The sequence below is a fragment of the Polypterus senegalus genome, chromosome 2, assembly GCF_016835505.1.
Source record: "Polypterus senegalus isolate Bchr_013 chromosome 2, ASM1683550v1, whole genome shotgun sequence".
Lineage (NCBI taxonomy): Eukaryota > Metazoa > Chordata > Cladistia > Polypteriformes > Polypteridae > Polypterus > Polypterus senegalus.
Window position 1 is genome coordinate 202,936,706 of NC_053155.1, and position 13,141 is coordinate 202,949,846.

General features: G+C 34.4%; 1 protein-coding gene across 1 annotated transcript in view; it reads left to right on the top strand.

Annotated features, from left to right (window-relative positions):
- Window positions 1–7,737, top strand: part of tmem47 (transmembrane protein 47) — a 245,051-nt gene extending 237,314 nt beyond the window's left edge. Inside the window, exon 3 of the mRNA XM_039745192.1 lies at window positions 865–7,737. Within this exon, the coding sequence (XP_039601126.1) occupies window positions 865–1,043 (179 nt within the window). The 3' untranslated portion in view covers window positions 1,044–7,737. The remainder of the gene's footprint in view (window positions 1–864) is intronic.
- The last annotated feature ends 5,404 nt before the right edge of the window (window positions 7,738–13,141 follow it).

Here is a 13,141-nt window from a genome sequence, read left to right on the forward strand (position 1 = left end):
GGACAATCCTCACATACTACTCTGATACTCTTTTCTCTCCCATGGACCCCCAGACTTCTTGACATGGCACTCTGTCATTAGCAAACCTTAACATATAGAGGGTTAATGTCAGGAAGGGCATCCGGCTGTAAAACTTTAGCCAAAACCTTTCGTTGTGTGGTGGGTACAGTAACACACTATCAGCGTATGCTCCCAACTTTAATTATAGAATGTTACATTCAGTTTCCTGTATTAGAAAACGTATTATTTCTTTTAACTTTCCATAATGTTGTTGTCTGCATGTGGATTGGTGATCGTGGGTGTGAAGACAGAGCGAAACTGTGCATTCACATATAAAAACTACGAAAGTATTGTCATATGGTGTTTAAATGTCCATTTCTATATTTAACTGTGTCCAGTGCCAGCATAAATTTCTTAAGACGCATATCCAAGCAAGAAGACAACATCTGCTTTTCATGCACCAGGGTAAATGAAAATGAATTAGATGTTCTAGCCACATTGACTTTTTTTATCGTACCATTATAATGGTAGGAAAATAAGAAATAAATATCTTGGGAATTAAACTAAATATATAATTCATTCATCTGTTTTCCAACCAGGATAATCCAATTCAGGGATACTGGGGCCTGTACCTTATCCTAGTAGCATTATACACAAGGCAGAAACCAGTGGGACACAGTCAAACACACACATAGCCAATTAAAAGCCATCACTGAGTAATATATGTTGCATTTAAATAGATTCATATATATATATATATATATATATATATATATATATATATATATATATATATGTAAATAGATTTGAGTATCCTTTTTTTGTGCAGTTTACTAACAAGTGATTTTTTTTTTTTTCTTTCAGTGGTCCTCCAGGTATGCAGTCTTGTCCTCTATCCCATCAAGTTCATCGAATCTGTCATCTTGAAAATATACCATGAGTTTAACTGGGGCTATGGGCTTGCCTGGGGGGCTACCATTTTTTCATTTGGTGGTGCCATTCTCTACTGCTTGAATCCCAAGAATTATGAAGACTATTACTAGAAATGTCTTTCCGCCCAGCTTCAACCACAAGGAGGATTATGAAGAATCTTATTTTTATAACACTCTGTTCTATATCAGGAGTTAAAGCTGCTCACCTGACCTTTTTTGCCTTTGGCTACAAACAATACAGTATCTAACAATGACACTTGAGTAGTGAAGAAGAAACCTGCAAGCAAACCTTAAATAAAAAAAAAACTTTTTATTTTTCCTTTTAGAGTTTAGCTGTCTGAACTACTGAAAAAGACAAAATTGATCACTTTTTAAGATGACAGGGATAAACTAACTGAGGAAAACAAGAATGGTCCTAAGTGTTTTCTCATTTTCATTACTGTGATAACAGAATTATTTCATAGCATATTTTTTAATCACACTATGACATAGAGACAAAGATGTGGATTTTGCTTATATGCTGTCAAAGGTATTTTACCAATGTAAGAGTTTTCAAACTCCAATTTTAAAACATTAATGGTGGCAAAACTTTGGAAGATATTCTGTTTTTTTCTTTCCTAAATGATTCAGTGTCTGCTAAATAAAACACTTCATAGTTGAATTCATCTAAACAGAAGAGAAATTCATCTAAAATTATGAAATTAGTGGTTATCATAAAATGGTGTGGTATAGTTATCCACTTTGTGGAAATTTCATTGGAACTAATCCATCTTATTCTGAAGAAAGAACCTGATGTACCCTCTAGCGTGAGGTGCATGGAGCAGGTTTGGAAGGTTCAGTCTGTATCATATTTTATGAAGGCAAACAATGTACTGCTTGTAAACTCATATATGAAGGCTTGGCTTTCTGAGGTGTATTTTATTATTTAATTTAGTGACATTTTATGTAGGTAAAAATTAAAGAAAATATTACAATTAAAAGAAATTTTATTTTATTTTATTCTGGGATGGAAGGGGGATCTCCTTAGAAGTATGAAAAAACACCATGTCTTTTGTTTTAAGTATGCCTCTGTATCCCTTAAATGCACAGAATGGTTCAACCAATTCACAAACTAGACCATATGTAATTTTAATAACATTGGGTTTACATTATAGTAAATGTGATCTCTACAATGTTAAATTGAAATGCACAATTCTCAGATATTTTACAATATTTAGTTTATAGTCCCCCAATATGATGATTTTATTACACAGTTCAAACAATAATAGTAATCAGTTTGTTGTTTTCAAGCTATGCGTAGTAAGTGGATATTATGTCAGTTAAAATGTTTAAAACATTCAAAATAAAAGAGAAAAAACTTATATACATTGTAGCATCCTTGACAAACGAACACAAAGACTGTTAAATGGGTGAACCATACCATCTCTAGCGTCTTGATATTTCTCACAATTCAAAATCCTTTTTGGATTGCAGTAGCCACTCTGTTATTGTAAGTTTTGTTTTAGTTATGAATGGAGCCTCAAGTAGACCCTTAGGCTGGCTTTCTGAGACTCACAAGGCTTAGTGGTGACAAAGACCTTTGTTTGGCTTCTTCCAGGTAGTAATGTGACGAGTAGCTTTTATTCTGTCCTCATTATAGGACAAACCCCTGTGAAGTCCTTCAGTAGAGAGAGAGAGGGAGGTTAGGAACACGCGCCAATACAACGCATTTCCATATCCTCCACATGACAAACCAACTCAGGATGCCAGATGAGGGCCCAAGTACAGTCATACAATGGGTGAGAAGACAGATAAAATGTAACAAAAGTTTTGTGAACGTATTCAATGGGGAACATTATTTACTATTTAATGTTAGGCTTGGATTAAAAGAAAGTGAGTGTACCAAAGCACATGATCAGAAAGTGTCCTGAAATCAAGTGTGTACACTTATTAATTAATGACCTGTTGGAAGACGTTTGTCTGAATGTATTATAAAATACTAAGTAATCATTTTGCTTTACGATTTTCATCACTGAATATTAAAACTTCAATTGCTGTGTGTGATGAACTGTTTAAATACCACAGACTAAATATGGTATTTTAATCTTTGGAGGTCTAGGGCAACTGTTTTTGAACAAACGTATTGTTGTGTGGGTGTTGGAAGTGGTGGTACATGGATTACATTCTACTGGCATTTGTATGTTCTTTTCAAGATTGTGTAGGGTTCTTGGAGTGACTTAAGTTTTTTTTTAAAGGCGTACATCAGGTTGACTGTCGTCAGAGTATGTGCACAGACAAAGAGAATCGTGCTCTGTTTTGGACGAACTTATATTTTTAGGTGAGGTTAGGCTGGATTACATTTTAATTATTGACTACAGTATTAAGATGGGGGATGATACCTATAATCTAACTGGTAATAGATGGCTCCTTCAACAAAAAGGAAATCCTGCTATCACTTGGCTTTCCTAAGCCTTTAGCAGTGTACACGAGATTAAATAATATGAAAGATGAACCTCCGGGATTATCTGTGGTCAAGTCCAACCCAACTAAAGCTTTATATATAATAAAGAGACAACTTTTCAAATTTTAAGAATAATTACACAATAAACACTTTACTTTGGAATCAGAAAAAGCCCCATTAAGTTTTCTTATGTTTTTTTGTTTTCCAAAAATGAGAGGGATCTGTGTCAACACAATATACACAAAATCCTGAATTCACCAATATCAAATTTCTTACCATCCCAAATGGTGCACATAAGACACTTTTCTCTGCTTCAGTCATCCTTCCACACATGTAATGTGATCATTTCTTTCTCTCTATTTAAGCCGGCATAAGCCCTCTTGGACTTTCAGAATAATATGTAGGCTTCAAAGAAACAAAGTTCTAAGGTCCCATTTTTCTATAAAACTAAACAACTCTTGCATTATGTTGAAGTTTGAACAGGATACACTGGGGAAAACAAATTAACACATATAGCATTTTATACTCAATAGGTAGGTTATTACAAATCTGTTTTAGAAATTATTTTGGATGGAAACACTGATGTTGTGTCTCTGATTACTGTATGTGCCTCTATTTACTATTAGCCTTCAAATTTTTTTTCCTGTCTGTGTTTTTGCATTGCACAGTACATGAACTCATGGAAAGTGCAGTGGAGCAGTGTATTTAAGAATTACTCATGACAAAAGCACCATAATAGTCATTCAGCATTTTTTTACATGGCCATTAATTAATTTGAAATTACATTAAGTCACAACTAGGACATCTGTATTTAAAACACTATTTACTTTTTTCACACTATATACACAAACACATTTATTGTGTACAGAATTACATTTATAGTACTTGATGGATATTTAAAACTTGTGGTTGACAAATTTCACGTAATCCTTTACTGTGGGTAAAGTTTTTTCAAAGTGACTTTGTTTATTTTTGACTTCTCAAATATACTTACTCTTGTTAGATTTAAGTGCTTTTAATTTTACATCATCTATTTATAGTATGTTAGAAGACTTTGAAAAATATCCTTTAAACAAATACAAATTCTACAAAGAACCACCTACACCTAACTTGTGAATTCTGTCTGCTGCATGTTACTTTATTATTGTACTTATAGTAATCAATGCATTGTTTTGGTATTAAACATTATTTTTTAACATTATACATTATCAAAACATATATATTTTTATGTCACAAACATACTGCCGTTCAAATTAGGTGTCAGTGAATTAGAAGGAAAAAAAGCTTTTCACTAACATAGTGCAGTATTACTGGGCACTGTAATGGCTGCAGATTTTGTTTCAATTTTATTTTACTTGTGTTTCAAGTTAGGAGAAACTCATAGGAATCTTAATTTTTATGGCATCTGTTCTACATACTAGGCTGATTGAATAGCTTTTTATTATGTTTCTGTAGCTAAAATCCATTTAAGACAGAAACAAGGGCCCACTTTGCAACACAAAGAGTCATGGGAATGCAGAACAAATGATCAAGTCACGTAGTTGAAGAAGAAAGGTTCATAACTTTAAAAATGTAACTGAATGAAATATTAGGAAAACTTAGCTATTAGATAACCAAACAAGCTTGATGGAGTGAATGGTCCCCTTTTAATTTGTTTGATTCTTATGTTCTTAAATCAGCCAGTTACAATAGGAGAAATGTATTCTTGAAATACAGCTTCATAGCAGCAACATTCTCTGCATTTTCAGATAAGACTAGCAGCTTTGTAAATTAGGAACTATGTCAGTTCATATTGTATAACGTTGAGATGTTCATGCATCAGTGCCTTTACTATTGTCGCTTACTCTATGAGAGTTCCATAAGGTTTTTTAGGCTAACATTTTTATTTACAATAGTTCTGTTTCTCTTCTTGTGTATGTATGTTTTTATTTTTATTTAAAGGCACGTGAGGATGTGTAATGCTGTTGATTCCACATGTTTTCAGTTCTCTTCCACATATTTTTGTTTTAACCCCACTGAGATATTATCATGAAATATTTCAGATCCACCTTTGTCATTAATATTGGAATATATTTAAATTTAAATGGTGACAAGCTCTAAAAGAAAAAAAAAATCTATATATATATATACTGTATCTCTGTGTGATTGTTGTCTTTTAATATAATTGCAATACTATGGATTAGCACGTTGCTGTACATTGTCAAAGAAGCAACAATTAGATCGGTATATGAGGTCTAACTGTATGGTCGGCAATGTTATTTATTCAGATCGCCTGTATTTTTTGTACTGAATTGTGCACACTAACCTCTTGCCTCTGTGTCTTTGATATTGCCTCGGACTGTGCCTAGAATTTTTAAATGTTTTTTTTTTTCTTTTTTTACTGCAGGTTTCAATTTTCCTTATGTATTGGTTAAAGTTAAATTACAGTTGTAGTGTACTGATTATTTTTTTAGCTATGTCTTTGACACAGATTGCTATTTTCAACTTATTATTTTTTCTTCTCTAAATGAATAACAAACTTGTTTAAGGTATTCTAGTTGTTTGTTAGTTTACAAACATCTTTGCATTTATTGAATAAATGCAGAGATGAAGGAGACATATACCTGAAGTTATGACCAAGATACACTATAATTTCTGTGCAGCCCTGTTTGTTCATCGTGATCAACATCCATCCAGACATCATGGCTAAAATTCATATTTACCTAGTTTATACTGTGCACAAATGTTTAAGCTGTTATATTCAATGAATGAACAATTATAATGGCATTACATTTCCCTATTTTGTTTTTATTGATTTTAAACCAAGCCCACATTTAATACAAAACTGTTAAGGATGGTTATTACTATGCAACATATTTTAATGTTTTATGTATACTGTACAGTGTTATTTTTTAGAAACAGCATTATTATTATTGCACCAGTGTTGTATTTTTACTTAGCATAGTACTTATATCTCTTTCTTTGGAAATTGCCTGTGTGAGTGTATTACAGAGCATTATGAGATACTCGAACTATTATATATGCACTATATGATATTTAGCACAAGACAACTAGTGTACAAAATGAAGCTTGTCAATAGAGACTGCAATGCCCTTTTACTTGTATGCCATCTAAGAAACAGTTTTTATCAGCTTGTTACTTCTGTGAAATTCCCTAGCAAACCACAGACTTCCCTTTAACCAGCTCTTCACTCTGAGAATAAAGCTTCTGACACAAACTACAGCGGCAGCTACAGTAGAATCTCACAGACACCTCTGTTTGCTAGAGTATAAAAGTAGTTTGAGAAGCATGGCCAAACAAGAGCTGTCTTCTTGTGTGCTCATACTCTCTGTGTCAACTGCGTGTGAAGTCTCTGACCATATGTTTTCCACAACACATGCTTTATATAAAAAAAGAGATCCACTGGTTTGAAAGCTTTAACCTTTCAGCTGGTGTCACAAATAGGTATTCAGACCAGTTTGCTGAATGTGTTCTTAAAAAACCTGTTCATTTCAGTCAGTTATAGCTCAGAGTGCGAAGCACAGCCAGGCGCTGTTGTTCTAAGTTTAAGTAAAGTTTTATTACTTTCTTATAAACTTTAGGCAACAGAGCTAGGATGTGTGTTAATTAAACCTATAACGCAGGAAGCATAAATAACTGTTATCTCTTATCTAAGGAAAAGATTTTTTCACAGCTCTGTGTGGAGTGTTTCTGTTAGCTTAACAAATAAAGAAGACAAAGGAATTGATTATCACAGCTTTATAGGTGATACTGCTTCTCTTAAGTCAGACTGTTTCACTTTTTAGCTCACCATTGGTCCTTTGGGAACAGAAATACTGCATATTAACATTAATATATATCGTAAAAACCTCTAGACAATGAGTAACTTTCAAATAAAGAAAATGATTTCCAGGTGCTTGCTTAATAAGAAAGCGACATAATAAAGCACTGTAATGAGCATAAAGGCTGAAGAAAAGTACAAAGTGGCACAAAAATCACAATAATACTCTATATAAAGTATTACTGTATACATAAAATATTACATGGTAATATATTGCATAGTAGTAAACCCTCATCGATGCAAATGGAAAAGGAACTATTTTAATTACATTTAATAATACAGTTCTACAAAACGAATGTTCAGCATATTATACATTTATATTTGAAGCTGCCATGCTTGATTTTGTACAAGAATGCATTTTTTTCTTCTGTCCTTTTAAACATTAAATGGTACCATACGCTTTTGGACAAAACTCAATTAATGTACCAATGTTGATCAATTTAGTAAATTTGTTTTCAGAGTTTTGCCTTTTAAAGTAATGATGTTGTTTAAAGAAAAATTACCATTTAGTCAAATAATAAATTGATATATTGTTGGCACAACTATATTTGTCTCCGGTTTTCAAGTTTGTTATATCTAAAATTGGTGAAAAAATAGCCGTAGCATAAATCAAAATGATATGTAAATGTGAATGTTTGAGCTGATTACAAGTTAGCTTTCTTACTGAAATCATTTAGATTTGCTTTAACGGCACTCTAATGAAACATTTTTAAATAGAAGAACCAGTAGAATAGCTGGCATCTTCTCCTTCTCTGTGGGATCCGTAAGTAACTTTCAGCACTAACATATCATAATAATAATAGTAATTTTATTTATATAGCACCTTATCATACACTTACATGCAACTCAAGGTGCTTTCCAAAGATTATTAAAAAAATAATAATAAACACATGATGCACTGCAGTACTGACTAATAATAACTCTTAAGTCTTTGTATCTGCAGGTAAAAGCTGCACGGTAAAAATCACATGAATTTGAACCTGCAGATTGTGCTGTAATGAAAATCTGCAAACAAAGGAACTGTCTGACTCAATGGAGAAACAAGCCATCCCAGGTACTTCTAACTGCTAAAGTCATGCAGAAACTTGAAGGGAGACCAAACTGAGTCCATGGATCTCACTGTTGAAAGGTTCCATCTCCAGAAGGGGGATTAGGCCATGGATCAGACTATCGACCAAGTGGTAACTCAACCTCCGTTTGTTGCAGCATACTCCATGTTCGATTTAAAGCAATCATAGGGCCCTAATACAAACAAGCCAACTATAAGTTTAAGATGTTATGGGTTGGTAGCCTCTGTCACAGAATATTAATATCCTTTACCTTGGGGTTGTTGGAACCCAAGACAAGACTATTGCATCTTATTGAATCCTCACTATAGAAGGAATTTTATCACAACCTAATATCTATTTTTTTACAGCATCATCTTTCAAAGAGAATTTGAACTGCGGGGCGATGGATGATAGAGGAGGAACAGTTTATTATCTGCAAGCTCAACAAAGGAATTGAACCCTTTACATGAGTAACATATGCTTATGGAATATTACTTATTACTAGTTGTGACTATTGTTTTATTAATGAAAATAATACATGTTAATCGAAATTCCACAGCTTCTGGTTGACTTTTTTGAAATTAATAACAATTAACAAAATGGTTGTTTTTTGGGGGGAGAGGAATGAATTACAGTGTGAAGAGTATTTTAGCAAAAAAAAACTATGAAACCGTCCTAATGTTTGACCAGATTCTGTATCATTTTTACATTAAAACTAAGTAAGCAAAACAAAAGGTGAGATCAAAATTTTATATCATTTAGGGGTGCTTTTCCATCAAGATGTGTTGCTGTTGTAATTATCATCCAAATTAATATTTAAGTCAGAGGGAAACCATTGAAAACTCTGGCCTCAGTAATGTAATTTTTAAGTATTTAATATAATAGTAATTAAAATTCATAAACAATAACCAAATTATGTGAAATTCTAAAACAAAAATAAAAAGTATACAGGAAATGAAGAATTGAAGAAAAGCACAAAAATAAATAAAAGAACCTGGTGAAAAAGTCAAAAACACTAAATCGCAAATATCCTACTTGTTAAAACACCAAAAGTTAACTGTCCAAAACCTAAAAGACCATAAGACCACAAACACATTTTCAAAAAGCAGAATTGAGTAGAAAGTAACTTAGCTAATGCCACTGCAAAGATGCAGAGCCTGAAAGATCTTTAACTAGAACTCCATGTGCAGCAGCAAAACCAGTTCAAACACCTGAAGCCACCCATTTAATCAGGAACCCTCTTCACTGATAAGAATAATACTATTAACCCCAAAACCAGAACCGGCTATAGTCGGTTTCCAGTGCAATTTTGAAGCACGCCGAAGCCAAGTATATGCGGCGACATACATTCAGCGACTTACATTCACTGAACTCCGCAATGGGCTAAAGTTGTTTCTCAGTGCAATTTGCCAGCACACCGGAGCCGAGTGTATTTGCCGATGTATATTCGTTGTGTGCTGCAACCGGCTATAGTCATGTCTCATTGCAATTTGCCAGCATGCATGGGCCAAGTATATTTGGCGACGTACATTAATTGAACACCACAACCAGCTATAGTCGCTTCACAGAGCAATTTGCCAGCACACCGGAGCTGATCAGTCAGTGCTGTATATTCGTTGAGCAGCCACCTCATGACAACTGATGCCGCATGCAGCACTGCAGGCTCACTGTCACTGTGATTCAGCCGCTGCACTAGACCTGCCTGCCAGCATCAGGGTTGGTCTCTGTGTGCTTGCGTACAGCCAGTTCAAGCGCAGTTGGCTTAGTGATTTACTGAATTTCATCAATGGTGTCAGTTGCACCTTGTACATATAATAATTGATTGTTGCAGCAGTTTTTTTTTTTAAAGTTTTTACAGTTCATTGGCAGTGTGTAAAAGGATCAAGGTTGCATGAAAAAAATGTCACATTTTCTTTGTGAAATGTGACATTTACTTAAAAAGTTCAGCAAAAAAGTATTTGCCGTCCAGGGGTGCATTAACCTCCAAGTATGTGGCGGTGTGAGGGTTAACATATTTAACACAACTCAGTGAAAAATAAATTAATGAAAAGAAATAACACAAAGAAGAAAACTAACAATTACAAACAACGTAAGAAATGCATGCACGGTGCATCATTTAGGTGCATCTGGGGACTGGGTTAGCTGATAGGAAAGTCTGAGCATTTCACAATTGTTTAATTACTTCATTCAAAAGTTAATTATCTAATTTTTGTTTAAGCATTTTTAAAATGTAGCCTAAATAAACGTGTGGTGGCTCAATAGTTTTCATACATTATAGATTCTGATTCGAGTGATGCAAAAATGGCATTGATTTATGTGTATGAGTGGGGGAGGGTCTGTAACTGAAAATCCATCCATCCATTTTCCACCCCGCTGAATCCGAACACAGGATCACGGGGGTCTGCTGGAACCAATCCCAGCCAACACAGGGCACAAGTCAGGAACCAACCCTGGGCAGGGTGCCAACCCACCACAGGGCACACACAAACACACACTAGGGCCAATTTAGAATCGCCAATCCACCTCACCTGCATGTCTTTGGACTGTGGGAGGAAACCGGAGCAAACCCACGGAGAACATGCAAACTCCACGCAGGGAGGACCCAGGAAGCGAACCTGGGTCTCCTAACTGCGAGGCAGCAGCACTACCACTGCACCACCGTGCCGCCCTAACTGAAAATCACTATCAATATTTCCCTATGAAAAGAGAAAAGCAAATAAAACAAGTTTCCCATCTAGCTATTAATATTAGTTAAAACCCAGTAATTCAGCAATAGCTTTTAAATACCTAAATTTGAAAAGCAACTGATTTATTTTAAAACATGAATGCCAAAGATTTGAATTCCAGTCTAAGAAAACACTGAAGCAAAAGTGACTGTTTGGGTACAGATAAATCATAATCCCAGATTAGTCTCTTGTATACGACAAAGTGACTCTTTCAGCATGCATCAACTGTAATTTTGTCCCTGTCCTTGTAAGTGTGGCATAATTAGCCTCCTTCGTGCACAGCAATAACTGTATAACACACCACAGTCCTTGTTGCATGCCTGTTTTTCTGTCCCTGCAGTTCCCTTTATAAACTAGCTTTAATCATTTATGGGAGCTGCTCCTTACCTGTCTAATTATTTCAAACAGCATTTAGGTACAGGCTGATAATGTTCGTTCTGTATAATAATAATTTACAGATAATATCAATTCAGTCTTATACAGTATATGTACACATAATTACATATTCCATTCATTTCCAGAGAACTTGCTTTTTTTTAACTTACTTAAAATAGCAGGAGATGGGTGCTGCTGTAAGAGGTTTTTTCCTCTGGCATTGTACTAGGGATCCCAGTGGATGGTGGTTGAGCAAAAGAGAAAAATATACAAATGGGTGTGACCACTGTCAAAGTAGAATTGAAACAGTAAATTAATTTATAGTTTCTCTGTTTTAAGATAGAATGCTTTTCAAGGAGAGATTTTGAAATGTCAAAATGTTGTACAGCTTGGCCTGTTCAAGATATCCCAGCAAAATTTTTTGTGCCATGACCAGTTTCTTTGAAGATTAAGTGTACCAAATTTCAACTTAATCAGTCCATGGTGGGCAAGTTGGTTCATGCAGACAGACAGACATGGCTATTGCAATAAGTGCTTCTTACATTATATGTGACTCCCCTAAAAAATAAATAAAGACAAACCTAAACCAGAACATTTTAGAAAAAAAGCTAAATGCAAAGGAAGCAAAAACAAAACTCCAGTGCGAGACCCGTGACTAACCATAACAATTATGCTCTTAACATACCGTATGTGTTTATTATTTCAAAGGGTCAAGGTAGTGCTTTACTTTTGTAAAGTAAATGAATTATAAATAAAGTCCTAAGTCATATAAATCATAATTATTCTTGTGCATATTAAAAGCAGATATAAGATGTTTATACAATGGTGGACAATGCAAGATTTTTTTTAATGTGAAACCATGCTTATTTGTTGCTGACTGTAATATTGTTACAGCTTTTAGTGGCATTTTTCAGACTGGTGTGAACTCTAGCTTTCCTGATTTGTAGATTACGCTTGAATTGATTGCCATTTGTACTAAAAATGCCTGCGTGGTTACTGATAACACTAGAAATGTGGCACCATGCCAGTATTTCTGTTTTAAGTATTTTCCTCAAGTGTTTTGCCAAGATAAAAACCATCGCTAGTCAATCTAACACTCTGACATGGGACAATTTCAAAATAGCTCTAAACTTTATGTTCACTTTTTGGTTTCGCCATTAACTTTAAGTTGATAATCTGATGTCAAAATAATTAAAATCCCATCTTGATTTAAAAAACCTTCCCAAAAGTATGATTAAAACATAAAGGTCAAATAACAGATACAATAAAATCAGAAAAAAAAAACAGGCAGCTTAAGTATTAGCATGACAAGTGAGTCCATGGAGGTCTCTGGACATGCAGACGACACAGTGAATCTTGAGGTCAGGGTTTAACTGTCTTACATCTGTTACACTGTGTGCAAGCACTTGATAACTTCTCACTGTCAAAATTAACAGTGGACCATCAAAATAACATGACCAATATTTTAGTCCTGAATTTAATCATGCCACCATTTCATTCCTTCTGTATTACAGTAACTACCGTAGATACTTGAGTATTAGTCGATCTTGCAGATAAGTCGAGTGTATTTTTTAAGCCGAAAATTACGAAATTTGTTATGAACGGCGTATAAGTCGAGGGTAAAACTTGGGTTTTTTCATGGCCTGTTGTCTTAATGAGTACGGTCTTCTCACCGATACCTGCTACAGTTCAATTCCCCGGCATATCAAATGTCATTGGCGTTTCATCCATGTTACCAATGTTACTGAGATCAAAGTCATGCCTTTGATAATAAATTTATGAAAGAAACTGACCTTTTC